This window comes from Cherax quadricarinatus, chromosome 30 (assembly GCF_038502225.1).
Source record: "Cherax quadricarinatus isolate ZL_2023a chromosome 30, ASM3850222v1, whole genome shotgun sequence".
NCBI lineage: Eukaryota > Metazoa > Arthropoda > Malacostraca > Decapoda > Parastacidae > Cherax > Cherax quadricarinatus.
In genome coordinates, this window is record NC_091321.1 from 1548301 (window position 1) to 1568928 (window position 20628).

The 20628-nt window shown below is 38.1% G+C and overlaps 2 protein-coding genes across 4 annotated transcripts in view; one reads left to right on the forward strand and one right to left on the reverse strand.

Annotated features, from left to right (window-relative positions):
- LOC128692595 (uncharacterized) overlaps positions 1 to 20628 on the forward strand; it is a 75493-nt gene that overhangs the window by 7772 nt on the left and 47093 nt on the right. For both annotated transcript variants that reach the window (XM_070089825.1, XM_070089826.1), the window contains exons 2-6: positions 1256 to 2200; positions 2451 to 2551; positions 3963 to 4039; positions 4302 to 4350; positions 15382 to 15473. In XM_070089825.1, coding sequence (XP_069945926.1) covers positions 1762 to 2200; positions 2451 to 2551; positions 3963 to 4039; positions 4302 to 4350; positions 15382 to 15473 — 758 coding nt within the window. In that variant the 5' untranslated portion in view covers positions 1256 to 1761. The remainder of the gene's footprint in view (positions 1 to 1255; positions 2201 to 2450; positions 2552 to 3962; positions 4040 to 4301; positions 4351 to 15381; positions 15474 to 20628) is intronic.
- LOC128692596 (ankyrin repeat and SOCS box protein 3) overlaps positions 3462 to 20628 on the reverse strand; it is a 197648-nt gene continuing 180481 nt past the window's right edge. For both annotated transcript variants that reach the window (XM_053781781.2, XM_070089831.1), the window contains one exon: positions 3462 to 3705. In XM_053781781.2, the coding sequence (XP_053637756.2) occupies positions 3661 to 3705 (45 nt within the window). In that variant the 3' untranslated portion in view covers positions 3462 to 3660. The remainder of the gene's footprint in view (positions 3706 to 20628) is intronic.

A 20628-nucleotide genomic window follows, 5' to 3' on the forward strand; every position in this document is an offset into this window, starting at 1 on the left:
GCATGTCAAATCATAAAAACCATTTGCCTCCACTCTTATCTAACACTCGCTTGCTGGAAGTCTAAGCCCCTCGCACACCAAACCACCTTTACCCCCCTCCCTCCAATCTTTCCTAGGAAGACCCCTTTCCTGTCTTCCTTCCACTACAGATTTATACACCCTCTAAGTCATTCTGTTTTGCTCCTTTCTAAGTCTCCAGACCACCTCAACAACCCTACCTCAGCCCTCTGGATAATACTTTTAGAAACCCCACATTCCCCAATCTCCAAGCTATGGAGTCTCTACATAATATTCACACTGCACATTGCCCTCAGGTACGACCTCTTCATTGCCTCCAGCCTTGTTGCGACATTTACCACTCATGCTTTATACCCATATAAGACGTTGGTACCACTATACTTTAGTATATTCCCCTTTGTTTCCATGGATAATGTTGTTTGTTTCCACAGACTCCTCAGTACATCACTCACCTTTTTTTTTTCCCCCTCATCAATTTTATGATTCACTTCATCTTTCATAGACTCATCTGTTGTCAAGTTCAATCCCAAATATCTGAATACATTCACTTCCTCATGTTCTCCTAATTTCTTTTTATCCTTATCACCTTGCTCTTTGCTGTGTTCACTTTTAATTTCCTTCTTTTACATATCCTACAAAATTTGTCCACCAACCTCTGCAGCTTCTCTTCAGAATCTCCCAAGAGCACAGTGTCATCAGCAAAAAGCAACTGTGACAACAACCATTCTGTGTTAGATTCTTTATCTCTTAATCCCACACCATTTGCCAACACCTGAATATTCACTTCTCTTACAATCCCATCTATAAATAAATTGAACATCCATGGTGACATCACTCATCTCTATCTAAGGCCTACTTTTACAGGGAAATAATCTCCCTCTCTCCTACATACTATAGCCTGAGCCTCACTATTCTCATAAAAACTCTCACTGCTTTCAGTAACCTACCACCTATTCCATACACTTGCAACCTCCCTTTCTGCCCTATCATATGCCTTTTCCAAATGTATAAATGAATCGCATATGGTGAGTACATGTAGGTGCGTACACACACACCACCACCACACATGCACCACCACATTTGCCATTCACTCTCTCATTTTCAACATTATTGCTGTTTTTATGAAGAGGAATAATTAAAATGCATTTTTATTTAGGTACTGGTACTTTCTTCAGTAAAATTAAATGCCATTTTCTTTAGTGAATACTAATTAAGATTTTTTCCTGTTGGTTTCCAGGAGTGTAAATGGATAAGAAATCAGATACAATGTTTGTAAGTACTTAGAAGCAGCCAGCCAGCTTGCCATTAACACAACTATGCAATGAAGAAACAGATATCCAGGACATACACAACTCCAGGAGAACTGCCAGCATTTCTTTACTTGATATAAATAAGTGTTGCTGTAATGTGTTAAGAATGCTCATTACTGCACAGTCACATCACTGTGCTCTCAAGGTTTCTAATTAACACTTCATTACCAGGAAGGCACTACAGGTGCTTGTTATCTTAAATTCCTAATACTATTAATAAGATGAGGACATTTTAGATACTTATACATAGAGGAAGTTATTTCCTTTATGGCACATTACCAAAGAATCTTCCAAGATGTTTATATATTAAAGAAGTTTTTACATATGTTCATGTTTTAGCAACAGTTGCATTTACAAAAGCTTATAAAAGTTGTTTTCTTAAGATAGTATTAAGGGTAGTATAAAGAGTAGTAGTGTCACTGTACCTACTATTATGGCACCACAGTCTCTTGCTTTATCACCTCTAGCCAAAAGTTTTTTGACTTGCTTTCTCTTGATGTATCATGGTCATAATGTTGCATCCCTGCTGGCTTCAGAACACCAGCTTGCCAGTGCTACAGGTGGTGGTTCTGACAGAAGTAATGAAGAGGCTGAACACAGTATCAGACCTGATTTATGGATGCATTTACATGGAAATTCTAAAGAGCAGCAAGAAAGAGTACAAATGATGAAAAATTTATCTCTGAGCATTGCAGAGAAAACCCTTATAAAAAATGTAGAAGATATGAGTGAGAGAGAAGACTTAAAGGATAAAACAGAAGGAATGAAGGCAAGTGAAGATAGCAAAGCAAAGAAGGTTACAGAGGGCAATTTAAATAAAAGTCGTTTAAATTCTGCTGGTAAAATGGACAGCTCCAAGTCACAAACATCAGGTAAGCATTTTACACAAAATTTTATTGGGACAACATTTCAGTCTGTTGAAAAGGAAAAAAAATCAAAATGGTGTCTTAGTAATTGCACGTTCTGCAAAATGTGTGTTTTCTTCGTTATTATTGGCAATACATCATTTAGGACTGTATATAGTGTGTACAGTATATGTTAAATTGTTCAGACAAGAATGTAACATTTTGCAATTATATTTTTTTTTATATAGTGTCTTCTGATATCTGCTTTGTTTTGCAGGATGGTTTTTTGAAGAGGAAATTGAGGTGATGGCTGTGCCCCTTCTTACTTATCCATCAAAGCAAGCCATTAAACATCCTCACTCTGCAAACCAACTTTCGGTATGCTCATACTTTTTCTTTCAGATATGTATTGTATGGTAAGTGTATACATTTTCTGTAATCAGATATCTTTAATGCCATTCATGTTAAAAATTTGAAATTTTGTTCTGTTTAGGAAACCTTGTTATTGCTGAAAATTAGATGATAAAATTCAGCAGATTCATATAGCAGGATTACAGATGAACAAGGTTTTAGGAAGAGTAGGGGACGTGTTAACCATGTGTTTAGATTGGAACATATAAGTAAACATTTTTTTGATAATAATAATTAATAATAATAATAACAGTGGTGGGCACAGCTAACCAAAAAGCTAGCTTCACTAACTGCTAATCCATTAACTAAAAAATTAGCTATGCTAAACTGCTAAACAGCCGAAAAAATTAGCGCAATCTAACGCTAAACACTAAGTTTTTCACATAAATTCAGATTCAGTTTAGTTTCTTGGTCTTTTGCTATTAAGACTTTTAGAACAGACCTTGAGAGCTTCCTAATAAGATATAGAATGCTAAGGTCAAATGTTGATCAAGTGCTGCTAGTGCAAATATAGCAATTGTTTAATTTTGTGATGTAACGCGAGTAACCCACAAAGACACACTTGTCACTGTACTGAAGCCCCGTAGCACCCTAACAGCTCGAGCTCGCTTATTTGACTATTTCCTTCATTAGTTCCAGTTACTCACTGTATTCGTTCATTTTATTCTGTGTCTGTTCATGTTTGCATTTAGCTTAATTTAGATTTTGAACCCAATAAACCATAAACAAGTAGTCAAAAATTGTGCTTAAAGTTGAAACCTTGAGGCCAGCTTATCACAGCACCAGCGATACAGCCATACAGGTGCACACAAATAGTTAAATGAACAAATGAAATCAAACATCAGTTTAAATCCAACATACACTTTATTTACTGTACAAAATGCATAGCATGGTTATCATACCAAGATCAGATGATGGCTGGGCTGATTACTAATCTGGCTGGATCTTCTCCATTGCTTTGACGTGATGCTGGTTGGTCAGGTACCCATTTTATAATGATGAGTAAACAGGGACAGCAGGTGTCTTATGGAAACATGTCCCTAATGTTTTCCAGCCATACCATCGAACTCCGGACCTCAGTTGTGTGAGCTGAGTGGGCTGGCGATCGATCTATGGGACACCTGTAAGGAAGTTTTCATTGGATTTATGGATTTGGAAAAGGCATACAGTAGGGCGGATAGGGAAGCAGTGTGGCAGATGTAAGTGTATGGAATAGGTGGTAGGTTACTTATAGCAGTTAAGAGTTTTTACGAGGATATGTAGTAGAGAAGAAAATTATTTTCCAATAAAAGTAGGCCTTAGATGGTGAGAGTTGTCACTTTGCTGACAACACTGCTTTTGGGAGTGATGTTTGCTGAATCAGAATGTTCATTTCCAGACCAATGAAGAAATTAGGATGGCACTGGAGTTTCAAGTGGATGGAAAGAATTTGATCCTTGACCTCCACCCAACCAGGTAACAACCCTTATTCCATGTTGCAGTCTACAATGACCTTTGTTCCACAGGCTAAGAGTTGGTATCTATGATATCCTTGTTTATGATTGGGAACACATTTTGTCATCCTGCTGTGTTACTTTTCTTGGCAATTCCTCACAAGGAAGTGCTTTGTTGCTCTTGTTCATTTTACTCCTTGTCCCAATATTTGTATATGCACCACTATTTCTAGATACATGTTTTGAATGAAATTTAATATTTAGTTAACATTTCTACCTCTCAGGGACCTGCTGGCTGCTTCTTACAGAGATCCAGTCTTGGGATCTGCTGCAGTGAGTATTAATAATATTGTGCTGTATTTGTTTAACAAACTTCAAAAAAAAAAACTATTTTTTCTTATGAAAAGATAGAGAATCTTTTCCCAATCATATTGACACCAAAAGTATGAAATTTGATGGAAAACTTATGGAATTATGCTCTCGCGAAGTTAGCAGTCTCGACGATGTTTACACATCGCCGATTTTGCCCACTTTGAACCCTTTTTTTGGCCAATTCCAGTGTACTAGTCAACAAAAATCATAACTATTTCACTAGAACTCTATTTTTTCTATCGAATGAGTACAAGAAACCACCCATTTACCGATTTCAACTATCCAATTCAGTGCTCAGAATTTAGCAATTTTGCCAATTTCACACAAATTTCAAAATAGTCCAGAATAAACAAGAAAGACATTCCTGGCACTAAAATAACATTTCCTCTGTTCATTAGTCACGTCCCCATGCCCCTCTTACATTCTTTTGCTTTCCACTTTGAATTTTTATTCTCACAAAAAAATAGAAGATTTACTGTTTTTTTTTTTTTTTTTTTCAACAAGTCGATCGTCTCCCACCGAGGCAGGGTGACACAAAAAAGAAAGAAAATCCCCAAAAAGAAAATACTTTCATCATCATTCAACACTTTCACCACACTCACACATTATCACTGCTTTTGCAGCTTAGAAGCATATACGTATAAAGATACACAACATATCCCTCCAAAATGCTAATATCCTAAACCCCTCCTTTAAAGTGCAGGCATTGTACTTCCCATTTCCAGGACTCAAGTCCGACTATATGAAAATAACCGGTTTCCCTGAATCCCTTCACTAAATATTACCCTGCTCACACTCCAACAGATCGTCAGGTCCCAAGTATCATTTGTCTCCATTCACTCCTATCTAACACGCTCATGCACGCTTGCTGGAAGTCCAAGCCCCTCGCCCACAAAACCTCCTTTACCCCCTCTTTCCAACCCTTTCGAGGATGACCCCTACCCCTCTTTCCTTCCCCTATAGATTTATATGCTTTCCATGTCATTCTACTTTGATCCATTCTCTCTAAATGACCAAACCACCTCAACAACCCCTCTTCTGCCCTCTGACTAATGCTTTTATTAACTCCACACCTTCTCCTAATTTCCACACTCCGAATTTTCTGCATAATATTTACACCACACATTGCCCTTAGACAGGACATCTCCACTGCCTCCAACCGTCTCCTCTCTGCTGCATTTACCACCCAAGCTTCACATCCATATAAGAGTGTTGGTACTACTATACTTTCATACATTCCCTTCTTTGCCTCCATAGATAACATTTTTTGACTCCACATATACCTCAACGCACCACTCACCTTTTTTCCCTCATCAATTCTATGATTAACCTCATCCTTCATAAATCCATCCGCTGACACTTCAACTCCCAAGTATCTGAAAACATTCACTTCTTCCATACTCCTCCTCCCCAATTTGATATCCAATTTTTCTTTATCTAAATCATTTGATACCCTCATCACCTTACTCTTTTCTATGTTCACTTTCAACTTTCTACCTTTACACACATTCTCAAACTCATCCACTAACCTTTGCAATTTTTCTTTAGAATCTCCCATAAGCACAGTATCATCAGCAAAAAGTAACTGTCAATTCCCATTTTGAATTTGATTCCCCATAATTTAATCCCACCCCTCTCCCGAACACCCTAGCATTTACTTCTTTTACAACCCCATCTATAAATATATTAAACAACCATGGTGACATTACATATCCCTGTCTAAGACCTACTTTTACCGGGAAGTATTCTCCCTCTCTTCTACATACCCTAACCTCAGCCTCACTATCCTCATAAAAGCTCTTTACAGCATTTAGTAACTTACCACCTATTCCATATACTTGCAACATCTGCCACATTGCTCCTCTATCCACTCTATCATATGCCTTTTCTAAATCCATAAATGCAATAAAAACTTCCCTACCTTTATCTAAATACTGTTCACATATATGCTTCAATGTAAACACTTGATCTACACATCCCCTACCCACTCTGAAACCTCCTTGCTCATCCGCAATCCTACATTCTGTCTTACCTCTAATTCTTTCAATTATAACCCTACCGTACACTTTTCCTGGTATACTCAGTAAACTTATTCCTCTATAATTTTTAGTCTCTTTTGTCCCCTTTCCCTTTATATAAAGGGACTATACATGCTCTCCGCCAATCCCTAGGTACCTTCCCCTCTTTCATACATTTATTAAACAAAAGTACCAACCACTCCAACACTATATCCCCCCCTGCTTTTAACATTTCTGTCATGATACCATTAGTTCCAGCTGCTTTACCCCCTTTCATTCTACATAATGCCTCACATACCTCCACCACACTTACATTCTGTTCTTCTTCACTCCTAAAAGATGGTATACCTTCCTGGCCAGTGCATGAAATTGCTGCCTCCCTTTCTTCCTCAACATTTAGATTCAGGAAGGATATAGGAAAGTACTGGTTTGGTAATAGAGTTGTGGATGAGTGGAACAAACTCCCGAGTACAGTTATAGAGGCCAGAACGTTGTGTAACTTTAAAAATAGGTTGGATAAATACATGAGTGGATGTGGGTGGGTGTGAGTTGGACCTGATAGCTTGTGCTACCAGGTCGGTTGCTGTGTTCCTCCCTTAAGTCAATGTGACCTGACCTGACTAGGTTGGGTGCCTTGGCTTAAGCCGGTAGGAGACTTGGACCTGCCTCGCATGGGCCAGTAGGCCTTCTGCAGTGTTCCTTCGTTCTTATGTTCTTATTTAAAAGTTCCTCAAAATATTCTCGCCATCTACCTAATACCTCCCTCTCCCCATCTACTACTCCCCTTCTCTGTTTTTAACTGACAAATCCATACTTTCCCTAGGCTTTCTTAACTTGTTTAACTCACTCCAAAATTTTTTCTTATTTTCATTAAAATTTCTTGACAGTGCCTCTCCCACTCTTTCATCTGCTCTCCTTTTGCACTCTCTCAACACTCTCCTCACCTTTCTTTTACTCTCCATATACTCTGCTCTTCTTATAACACTTCTTATAACACTTTTGTAAAAACCTCTCGTAAGCTACCTTTTTCTCTTTTGTCACACCCTTTACTTCATCATTCCACCAATCACTCCTCTTTCCTCCTGCCCCCACCCTCCTATGACCACAAACTTCTGCCCCACATTCTAATACTGCATTTTTAAAACTATTCCAACCCTCTTCAACCCCCCCACTACTCATCTTTGCACTAGCCCACCTTTCTGCCAATAGTCGCTTATATCTCGCCCGAACTTCCTCCTCCCTTAGTTTATACACTTTCACCTCCCTCTTACTTGTTGTTGCCACCTTCCTCTTTTCCCATCTACCTCTTACTCTAACTGTAGCTACAACTAAATAATGATGTGATATATCAGTTGCCCCTCTATAAACATGTACATCCTGGAGCCTACCCATCAACCTTTTATCCACCAATACATAATCTAACAAACTACTTTCATTACGTGCTACATCATACCTTGTATATTTATTTATCCTCTTTTTCATAAAATATGTATTACTTATTACCAAATTTCTTTCTACACATAGCTCAATTAAAGGCTCCCCATTTACATTTACCCCTGGCACCCCAAATTTACCTACTACTCCCTCCATAACATTTTTACCCACTTTAGCATTGAAATCCCCAACCACCATTACTCTCACACTTGATTCAAAACTCCCCATGCATTCACTCAACATTTCCCAGAATCTCTCTCTCTCCTCTACACTTCTCTCTTCTCCAGGTGCATACATGCTTACTATAACCCACTTTTCACATCCAATCTTTATTTTACTCCACATAATCCTTGAATTTATACATTTGTAGTCCCTCTTTTCCTGCCATAGCTTATCCTTCAACATTATGGCTACTCCTTCTTTAGCTCTAACTCTATTTGAAACCCCTGACCTAATCCCATTTATTCCTCTCCATTGAAACTCGCCCACCCCTTCAGCTTTGTTTCACTTAAAGCCAGGACATCCAGTTTCTTCTCATTCATAACATCCACAATCATCTCTTTCTTATTTGCACAACATCCACGCACATTCAGACTTCCCACTTTGACAATTTTCTTCTTCTTATTCTTTTTAGTAATCTTTACAGGAAAAGGGGTTACTAGCCCATTGTTCCTGGCATTTTAGTTGACTTTTACAACACGCATGGCTTACGGAGGAAAGATTCTTATTCTACTTCCCCATGGATATATAAGGAAAAGTAATAAGACCAAGAACTATTAAGATAAAATCAAAGAAAACTCAAATGAGTGTGTATAAATAAATGTGTACATGTATGTGTAGTGTGACCTAAGTGTAAGTAGAAGTAGCAAGACATGCCTGTAATCTTGCATATTTATGAGACAGACAAAAGACACCAGACTAATTAATTAATTAACATGCAGACTAATTAATGCCTTAGTGTAGAAGTAGTATAAATAATATCAGCGCACTTGTGAAAGATATTAGACTCGCCAGTTGACGTGTATTGGACGCTTGGCATGATTTGTTTACTTTTGATCTTTGGTAAAAATCGAACATTTCTGCTACTTTGAGCTCAATTTCAAGGTACTTTTCATTGCAAAACCAGTCAAAATCATCTCAATTTCTGTAATATGTCTTCCATTCTATAAAATGAGACCAGGAAAATTAGAATACAACAATAAATACTATACGAAAATACAGTGCAAAGTGGCTGTTTTAATCCAAAAACAGTCAGTTTTTTTTTCCTCATTACGCACTGTGTGCTGCAGGATTTTTTTTATACTGCGCACACTGACCACATAGACCCATTCTTTCATATGTAGGCCTACCAGCTTTCTCTCACTAGATTTGAGGGCTTGAACATTAAAATGGTATAAAATACCGACAGGTTGTTAGGTAAGACACATGCAACAGTTAGGTATCTTTATTATGAAACGTTCACCTCATCTCCATATTGTTTCATACTATGGAACAATGCTCTTCTCCAGACTGAGGGACTGACCACCTCAAAACTTTAAGGGTGATGGACTGATTACATCGTCTTCAAGTATCTTCTGCTTCTATCAACTTTTCTGTACTTGACTGAAGAAGCCTACTGTGTAGGCAAAACGTTTCATAATAAAGATACCTAACTGTTGCATATGTGTCTTACCTAACAACAGATTTGAGGGCGCTAGAATTTAGGCGTACTAGTACGTCAAAAACCCTGGTGCGTAAGCCGTACTAGTACGGCTGAAGCCCTGAAAGGGTTAAAAGCAAATATACATGTACCAAAATACAAAATCCTAGCAAATTCAAAAAATTTGAAAATAGAGAAAGGATACTAAGACAGCGCTGTTAAGAAAAACAAGGAAAGTCCCAGTGATGTGAAGACCATGAAGTAATCCTCACACTGAACTTGTTTACTAAATCTAACACTAACTGGAAAAATTCTGTAGCTAATGAAAAAGTTTGCTTGTCTAAAGATTGCCTTTAGGAACTTAAACTAGGTGTCATTCAAAATGTTATAAATTGTATATGTTCAGATTTTTAGCCTGGAGGGTTAGCCACCCAGGATAGCCCAATAGTCTGTGTCATTGGGAACTGTCATGCTTATTTCCAGTGGGGTCCTTAAATCTTCTCCCCAGGATGTGACCCACAACAATCAACTAACACCCAGATACCTATTTACTACTAGGTGAACAGAGGCAGGAAGTGTAAGAAAACATGCTCAGTGTTTCATGTATGTTGTGATTGATCCCCAGTTCCTCATTGTAAAATAGTACATACATAAATAAAAAATGAGAATTTTTCTCTCCATATTTGTATAATAACTAGGTAGTAGGTTGGTAGACAGCAACCGCCCAGGGAGATACTACCGTCCTGCCAGGTGAGTGTAAAATGAAAGACTGTAATTGTTTTACATGATGGTAGGATTGCTGATGTCCATTTTTCTGTCTCATGAACATACAAGGTTTCAGGTACATCTTGTTACTTCTACTTACACTTAGGTCACACTACACATACATGTATAAACATATATATACATACATACCCCTCTGGGTTTTCTTCTATTTTCTTTCTAGTTCTTGTTCCTGTTTATTTCCTCTTATCTCCATGGGGAAGTGGAACAGAATTCTTCCTCCGTAAGCCATGCGTGTCGTAAGAGGCGACTAAAATGCCGGGAGCAAGGGGCTAGTAACCCCTTCTCCTGTATATGTTATTACATGCAAAAGTAGAAACTTTCATTTTTCCTTTTGGGCCACCCCGCCTTGATGGGATACGGCCGGTGTGTTGAAAGAAAGAAAGATTTGTATAATAACTAAGGGGCAGGATCCATATGGAAAGAATAAATGAGTAGGATTTGATGACATGATAAGCATAGACAAAGCAGCGATATAATCACATATACACACACGCAGCCTTTACGTAAGAGACTGAAACTTATGATGACGTCTTGGTCCTACTTGGAATATTAAGTAATCAGAGTGTGGCTAGTTAATGGTCAAAGTCAGACTGAAATCTCATCATAAGTTTGGGTATCCTATGTATGGGACATTTGTTTCAATCACAGTACAGCTTCTCCCCACCTAGCAACGTATTCGTTTACCGACGCTTCGGACTTATGATGGGCTCTCAGACCAGTATGCATACCTAAATAATGTATATTAGAGCTCATTTCCTCTATTCTGTTTATTACAATATACAGAACACTACTGTATAAACATTTAAAAATATACCAGAAATATTATAAATGGTGCAGAGGTGGCACTAAAACAATATTCAATTCAATTCACTTCAGTTCAAGTTTATTCTCTATAATGGTTACAATGTGGCGTTTACAGCTTTTGGGTATTTTGTGGTTTACATGTTATAAAATACTAATTACAGAGGGAGCCACTAGGACACCTAGCATGGCTAGGCATTTCGAGCAGACTTAGATTAATTCTTAACATTAAACCCTTACAGATTATGGTATTAAGGCTAAGTGACTACATCATAATTTGTGAGTTTAGCAATGTGAATGCTTTTGTTTTGGCACAATACAAGGTGTCTATATCTGAGTATCATAGGCAAACTTATAGCTGGTTGACACAAACTCACTACCATTATAGTATACTCCTCACTTAGCGATGAATTCGTTTACCGACGTGGTCTTAGGAACAGAACTCCATTGTTAAGTGAGGAGAGGCTATATTATGCCTTTTTATTTAATTAAATATAGTTAAGAATGTTGCTTAAATATATGTACTGTTGAGTTCACCAAGAGAACTTTTACAAGCAAGTTAATATTTCTTTTGAGCGTCATGTACAGTAGGACCCCACTTATTCGGCAGGTTAGGTTCCAGGCTACTGCTGCAAAGCAGAACTCCATTTTTTTTCCATTTATAAATGCATATAAATGCCAGATAAGTTTACACTAACATATATTAAGTTAGCAGTATAACAAGGCATTAAAAAGTAAAATACACACACAGTACACTCATTATTTACCTCAGAATATTTGTAGTCTTAATGTAGGGCAAAAGGTGAGTAGTATTTACTCTAAGAAGTCAGGTGTGGTAGCCCTCCTGGCCACCCCACCCACACATACTATACTACGATGCTTAAAGCTCCCTAGAGCAATAAAATGCACATACAATAGACACATTACTTACCTTAAAATATTTGTAGTCTAATGGTCTTAATGTAGGGTGAGAGGTGAAAAGTATTTATTTGTAGAAAGTCGTGTGGGAGGTACAGCATCCTGCCTGGCCACTCCCACCTACTATGACATTAAGCTCCCTAGAGTGATAAAATGCATATATAGTACACTCATTAATTACCTTAACCCTTTGACTATCGCGGCCGTATATATACGTCTTACGAGGTACCGTGTTTGACGTATATATACTCATAAATTCTAGCGGCTTCAAATCAAGCATGAGAAAGCTGGTAGGTCCACATGTGAGAGAATGGGTCTGTGTGGTCAGTGTGCACCATATAAAAAAAATCCATGGAGCACGCAGTGCATAATGAGAAAAAAAAACTCCGACAGTTTTTTTTAATTAAAATGCCGACTTTGTGGTCTATTTTCGTATAGTATTTATGGTTGTATTCTCGTTTTCTTGGTCTCATTTGATAGAATGGAAAACATATTATAGAAATAGAAGTGATTTTGATTGATTTTACTATAAAAAGAATCTAGAAATGGAGCTCAAAGTAGGGGAAATGTTTGATTTTTGCCAATGTTCTTAAGTAAACAAATGATGCCATTGTCCAATAAATGTCCAACTAGCCATTCTAATATGCAGTCATGAATGGGTTGATGTTATTTATACAGTTATTACAGTATTGCAGTAGTCTGCATAATGGTAAGTCTTCTATTTTTTGTTTGAATAAAAATTCAAAATAGAAAGCAAGAGTAATATCAGAGTGGCCTGGAGACATGACTGATGAACAAAGAAAATGTTATATTAGAGCCAGGAATGTCTGCATTGTTCATTCTGGACCTTATTTTGAAATTGTCATATTTTTTAGTTTTCGTGAAATTGGCCAAATTGCAAATTTCTGACCACATTACAGTGGACCCCCGGTATTCGATATTAATCCGTTCCTGAGAGCTCATCGAATACCGATAATATCGAAAACCGAATCAATTTTCCTCATAAGAAATAATGGAAATCAAATTAATCCGTGCAAGACACCCAAAAGTATGAAAAAAAAAAAATTTACGACATGAAATATTAAGTTTAATGCAATAGAATAATTACAATAACAATAAAATAATTGACACTTACCTTCAATGAAGATCTCGTGATGATTGATAGGATGGGAGGAGGGGAGAGGTGCTAGTGTTTAGAAGGGGAATCCCCTTCCATTAGGACTTGAGGTAGCAAGTCCTTTTCCGGGGTTACTTCCCTTCTTCTTTTAATGCCACTAGGACCAGCTTGAGAGTCACTGGACCTCTGTCGCACAACAAATCTGTCCATAGAGCTCTACCTCCCGTTCCTTTACGATTTGTCTAAAATGGGCCACAACATTGTCATTGTAATAGTCACCAACACGGCTTGCAATAGCTCTCTGAGGGTGATTTTCATCCATAAAGGTTTGCACTTCAACCCACTGTGCACACATTTCCTTAATTTTTGAAGTAAGCACAATGGATTCCACAACTGGCATAGGCTTCTCAGGGTTAGTCCCAAACCCTTCAAAATCTTTCTTAATTTCCATACTAATTCTCACCCTTTTTACCACAGGGTTGGCACTAGAAGCTTTCTTGGGGCCCATGGTGACTTATTTTGCAGAAACAAGCACTAAACTCACTGATAATATGGAATGTACCGAATGTATCCTTAGATGCGCACACACTGCCTGGCTTGTAAACACTGGCACACATGGGGCAGTTCAGGTCACACATGGACAGGTCTCGTACGAATCATATCGAATACCGGGTTTTCAATCGAATACCGAGGAAAATTTTTTGCGATATAATGCATCGAATACTGGATTTATCGAATACCGATGCCATCGAATACCGGGGTCCACTGTATTAGGTAGTTGAAATCGGTAAATGGGCAGTTTCTTGTACGCATTCGATAGAAAAAATGGAGTTCTGAAGAAATAGCTATGAGTTTGGGCGACTGGAACAACGGAATTAGCCGAAAATAGGGCTCCAAGTGGGTGAAATCGCCGATTTGTAAACAGCGCCGAGGTCGCTAACTTCGCGAGAGCATAATTCCGTCAGTTTTCCATCAAATTTCGTTTTTTTTGGTGTCGTTACAATTGGGAAAAGATTCTCTATCATTTCATAAGAAAAAATAATTTTTTTTTTTGTTTTTAAATTTTGCGACACCAGGAGACACCTTAGGATTGGGGGTTGCGACAGTCAAGGGGTTAAAATATTTGTAGTCTTAATGTAGGGTGAGAGGTGAGGTTTATTATATGAAGTCAGGTTGGGAAGTATGGGTTAGCCAGGAAGGGCAGCCCTCCCCACCCCACCCACACATAATGTAAACAAACCAGATGAACGTGTCTGGTTTTCATCACAAGTCCTACAAGTTGCCTGGCTACCACAAGTCCTACAATTTGCCTGGCTACCACATCTCATATTTGTTAATTTATTCTACTGTGGGGTGTATTTAGATGGATTAAACAAAATGTCTATGTTAACGTTTTATACAATATTTAGTGCTCCTTAGAGAGATTATTATTGTTATTATTATCATCATCATTAATATGGCATCTTCAAGACTAATAAGATACTCTTAGTGATTTTAATGTGTACCTGCATGCCAGCACAGTGTGTAAGTTTACTTAGGTACAGGTACACATGTGTGTGTAATTATTAGTTATAATAATGCAGGTATGTAGTCCGCCTGGGCTACATAGCTACATGATATTTAATGCAGCCCAGAGCCATATTATTACCATCAACATACCATGTTCACTGAGTTTAATCGTTTCTAACTACCTTTAGATGTCATCAGAAACAAAGGGAGAATTAATGAATAATTCGTGCTGAGAATTGTAAACAAAAGCGTCGTGTATTAAGGGGAGTGACGTAATGTTTTCCCTCCACCCGGCTACCACATCTCCATGGTATATAAACAAAATGTTTATATGTTATGTAACATGTTTCTTATATAATTTTGAAGAAAATATATGTAGATGGATTAATGAAAATGTCTATATTAAAGTAAAATACGACATTTAATGTGCCCAAGAGTGATTATTATTACATAATAGAGATATGTGCTCATGGAGAATGTGAACAAACCGGGTGGCCCGCGCCCTGTTTGAAAAACCACTTGCTGTATAGAAAGTTTTGGTCATAATTTGAGATCGCCACATTAGCGGAATGCCGTAAGGCGAAACGCCGAAAAGCGGGGCCCTACTGTATATATAGTATACCTTCGATATACGTAACTCTGATGGGTATATCATTCATTAATCATTCAGCAGCTAGAGCAATGTCACTAGCTACTTGAAATATTAAGTTGTTCAGATTAATGCCATTAACTATCAGGGAAAACCTGACTTATTTTTTGTCTGCCTGCAGGACAGTGGAGCTTCACTTGAATGCGAGTTCCAGGGAGAAGTTCGAGGAATTGCTGAGTCCTGGGCTGCTCTGTCAGTGTGCGATGGTATTAGGCAAGTGTCCTGCTCTGTATGTCTGCTTGTCATTTTACATATCCCTTAAGCTTTGTATTTTGTCTTACTTTAGTAGTGTGACTTTTAGAATTTTTTGCCATCCTCACTTTTCGTTCTTAAATGTTTATTTACTTTTCATTTTTTTTAAGAACATGTCTTTCCCTTTAAAGTTATCCCTCATGAGAACTTATGAATCAGTGCAACTCATGCAGAGGACTTTAGGATGAATGTAACTGTGTCATACTGAAGTAACTAACTCTTCCAGTTAGCCCCTCTAAGACTAGTATCTTAAGTAATCCTAGGTAGTAGGTTGGTAGACAGCAACTGTAAAGGGAGGTACAACTGTTCTGCCAAGTGAGTGTAAAATGGAAGCCTGCACATGTAATTGTTTTACATGATGGTAGGATTACTGGTGTCTTTTTTATGTCTCATAAGCGTGCAAGATTTTGGGTACGTCTTGCTACTTCTGGGTTTTCTTCTATTTTCTTGCTTGTTTTTGTTTATTTCCTCTTATTTCCACAGGAAAGTGGAACAGAATTCTTCCTCCGTAAACCATGCATGTCATAAAAGGCGGCTAAAATGCGTGGAACGAGGGGCTAGTAACCCCTCCTGTATACATTGTTAAATTTAAAAAGAGAAACTTTTGTTTTTCTTTTTGGGCCACCCTGACTTGGTGGGATACGGCTGGTTTGTTGAAAGATCTTAAGTAATGTGTTATTTCTTTCTGATCTTTTATTATGTGGATCTGAAAATATATACAATAAAACTTCTCACTAAAGGACTAATTAACCCTTTCAGGGTCCGTGCCGTTGATCTACGGCACGGCAGCTTATCAGAGTGAGCTCAGCTCACTCTGATAAGCTGCGAGCGGTAAATTTGGGCCTAGGTATGAGAGAATACATCTATGTGGTATGTGTGCACCACATAAAACAAATCCTGCAGCACACAGTGCATAATGAGAAAAAAAACAGACCGTAATTTTCGATTAAAACAGCGACTTTGCAGTTTTTTCGTATGTTTTTTATAGTTGTATTTCCAATTTCTTGGTCTCATTTGATAGAATGAAAGATATATTACAGAAATAGAGAAGATTTTGATTGTTTTTAGTAATGGAAATTGCTTGAAACTGAGCTCAAAGAAGCAGAAATGTTAAATTTTTGCCGATGTTCAAGAGTAAACAAATGACTTCACACGTCTAATACACGCCAGCTGGTGGATCTAATATACATTCACAAATGTGGTGATATTATTTACACAATTATTACAATATTGCATAACAGTAAATCTTCTATTTTTTGGTTTGAATAAAAATTCATCATATGAATAAAAAATCAAAATGGAATTCATTTGTAAAGCCTGAAAATGTAACTAATGAACAGAGTAATTGTTAATTTAGTACCAGCAATACCTGCATTGTTTATTCTGGATCTTATTTTGAAATTAGAATATTTTGAACTTTGCATTAAATTGGACAAATTACTAATTTCCGATCACTTTATTTTGTAGTTGAAACAGTTGAGTTGGCAATTTCTTGTGCTCAATCAATAGAATAGAAGTAATACTAGTGAAATAGCTAAGAATTTGGTCAACTGGAATAATGTAATTGGCCTAAAATGTGAGTCATAGTCGGCAAAATCCCCGATACGTAAATATCGCTGACATCAAAATTCGCGAGAGCATAATTTCATCAATTTTCCATCAATTTTCATACTTTTTGTTTTATTACCTTCAGAAAAAAATTCTCTAGCATTTCATAAGAAAAAATAACAAAATTATTTTTTGAAAATTCTTGGACCCTGGTGCTCACTTTGAAATTTGGCCTTTGGACCCTGAAAGGGTTAAGGGAAAGGGATGTATGATAATGCTGAATGTCTGCAACTTCCAAATTAAGAATAAAATATTCCACGATTGTCTGATTGTCTTCTGCAGTAGTGGACTTGGTCCACTAATACAGTAGACAACTGAAAACAAACAATGTAGGTATTGTAACCTGTAGTACTACAGTACAATACTGAACTGTATACCAATTTTATAATACTCTACATAATTTACAATAATTTTACTTCCTTTTTTGTGGTGGAGAGATGAGGTGTAACTCTGAATAACTTTTATTCTTAGTAAGAGGAGCTGTAAAGCTGCTTCATTCTTCTTTCAACAAAAGGCTGTTTCCCCACTGAGGCAGAGTGGCCCAAAAAGAAAAACAAATGTTTCTCTTTTTCTTTCTTTCTTTCAACACACCAGCTGTATCCCACCGAGGCGGGGTGGCCCAAAAGGAAAAACAAAAGTTTCTCCTTTTACATTTAGTAATACAGTGGACCCTCGACTAATGCTATTAATCCGTTCCTGAGAGCTCATCGTTAGTCAAAATAATCGTTAGTCAAGTTAATTTTCCCCATAAGAAATAATGGAAATCAAATTAATCCGTGCAAGACACCCAAAAGTATTGAAAAAAAAAAAATTTTAACACATGAAATATTAATTTTAATACACACAAACTGAAGAAGACATGCACAGTTACATGACACTTACCTTTATTGAAGATCTGGTGATGATTGATGGGATGGGAAGAGGGGAGTGTGTTGATAGTCTTAGTGTTTAGAAGGGGAATCCCCTTCCATTAGGACTTGAGGTGGCAAGTTCTTTTTCGGGGTTACTTCCCTTCTTCTTTTAATGCCACTAGGACCAGCTTGAGTCACTGGACCTCTGTCGCACAACACATCTGCCCATAGAGGCCTGTACCTCCCGTTCCTTTATGACATTCCTAAAGTGTTTCACAACATTGTCAGTGTCACCATTAAACACTTGTTCAGGTTTCAGTCCTTCACTGTCTATGTACTTCTTGAATTCCTGCACATATTTTTCAGCTGCTTTTTGGTCCAAACTGGCAGCCTCACCATGCCTTATCACACTATGTATGCCACTACGATTCTTAAATCTCTCAAACCAACCTTTGCTGGCCTTAAATTCACTCACATCACCACTAGTTGCTGGCATTTTTCTAATTAAATCGTCATGCAACTTCCCAGCCTTTTCACATATGATCGCTTGAGAGATGCTATCTCCTGCTATCTGTTTTTCGTTTATCCATACCAATAACAGTCTCTCAACATCTTCTATCACTTGCGATCTCAGTTTCGAAAACATAGTTGCACCTTTGGCAAGAACAGCTTCCTTGATTGCCGTTTTCTTGGCCACAATAGTAGCGATGGTTGATTGGGGTTTTGTGTACAGCCTGGCCAGCTCGGAGACATGCACTCCACTTTCATACTTAGCAATGATCTCTTTCTTCATATCCATAGTAATTCTCACCCTTTTTGCTGTAGGGTTGGCACTAGAAGCTTTCTTGGGGCCCATGGTGACTTATTTTGCAGGTGCAATCACTAAAAAGGCTGTGATAATATGAAATGTTCTGATTGTATGCTTGGAAGCGACCGCGGTGGCTGGCTGGCTTGTAAACACTGGCCAGAAGTGGACGCGTCTGAGACGGAACGAATAGTGTTGGTCGAGTTTTTTAGCGCTAATCGAGGCAAAATTTTTGCGATAAAATGTATCGCTAGTCAGATTTATCGTTAATTGATGCCATCGCTGGTCGAGGGTCCACTGTATATACAGGAGAAGGGGTTACTAGCCCCTTGCTCCCGGCATTTTAGTCGCCTCTTACAACACGCATGGCTTACGGAGGAAGAATTCTGTTCCACTTCCCCATGGAGATAAGAGGAAATAAAAAAGAAGAAGAACCAATAAGAAAAAAGAAAACTCAGAGGGGTGTGTGTACATATATGCTTACACAAATAACCCACACATAGAAGAGAGGAGCTTATGATGATGTTTCAGGCCAACTTGGACCATTTACAAAGTCACACTAACAAAAATATGAGCAGAAAGGGTATATATAGGCAGGAGGTGGTGGTAGTAGTAGTAGTAGTAGTACTAGTAGTAGTAGTAGTGGAGGTGGAAGGAAGTAGTAGTGGGGAGATAGTAAGAGGAGAAGGACCCAGTCAAATACTAAGAAACAGGAGCACTGCAAGGAAGCTAGGTGCCCACAGAGGGTAAGAGCAAGAACACCGAAGGGGGGGGGGGGGAATAAATAAAGAAGGAACAAATACACAGGGCAGAAGGAAGACAACCCAAAGGAGAAAAAGGAAAGAGGAAAGGGGAAGAGGGAGAAGAAGACAAAGGAGGAATCAGGTTAGGTCATGGGTGTTCTGAAGTTTGGAGCATTTTACAGTGTAGTGGGAAAGGAAGGCCTCTACAGAGACGAAGCCAGGACTAAAATTCATACAAGGAAATTTGTGTATTAGGATTCAACCAGATGGCGACTGTTAAAGTGGGAAGTAGGGAAGACAATTTTAGCAGAAGACCAGCAATAGGATGGGCACCTAGCTCCCTTGCAGTGCTCTTCTTTCTTAGTATTTGACTGGCTCCTCCTCCTCTTACTACCTCCCCACTACTACTTCCTTCCACCTCCACTACTACTACTACCTCCTGCCTGTATATACCCTCATTGTAAGCTCCTTTCTTCTACGTGCGGGTTATTTGTGTATTGTTCCAGTCATGGTATTGTGCCTTTTTTTTGTTATATATATGCTTGTACATGCATGTGTAGTGTGACCTAAGTGTAAGTAGAAGTAGCAAGACGTATCTGAAATCTTGCATGTTTATGAGACAGAAAAACGACACCAGCATTCCTACCATCATGTAAAACAATTACAGGCTTTTGTTTTACACTCACTTGGCAAGATGGTAGTACCTCCCTGGGCGGTTGCTGTCCACCAACCTACTACCTAGGACACTGTTTCTTAACATCATATTCCTCACATACCTGTGCCACTAAGGTACCAGATTTAAACTTCTTTTTTAATTCAATCACATGTTTTCTCTTGGCACCATCACTTCCTTTAGAAGCCATTATTAATTGCACTTCACTTAATTTGTTATTAAAGTCACATAAAATTCTCTAAATCCTGGGAAAATTAGTCTTAATGGTGAGTGTATGCATGAGTCAGCACAAATAATAAACTAGTGCAGGTGGCCTATGGCTCAGTGAACAGTGAAAATGGACAGTTCCTAGATGTGGCCCTTTGACAAATACCAAGCAAATGTTGCATGTGAACGCTTTGGCTAGTACGGGACAAACATTGGAGTTAGCAGACTT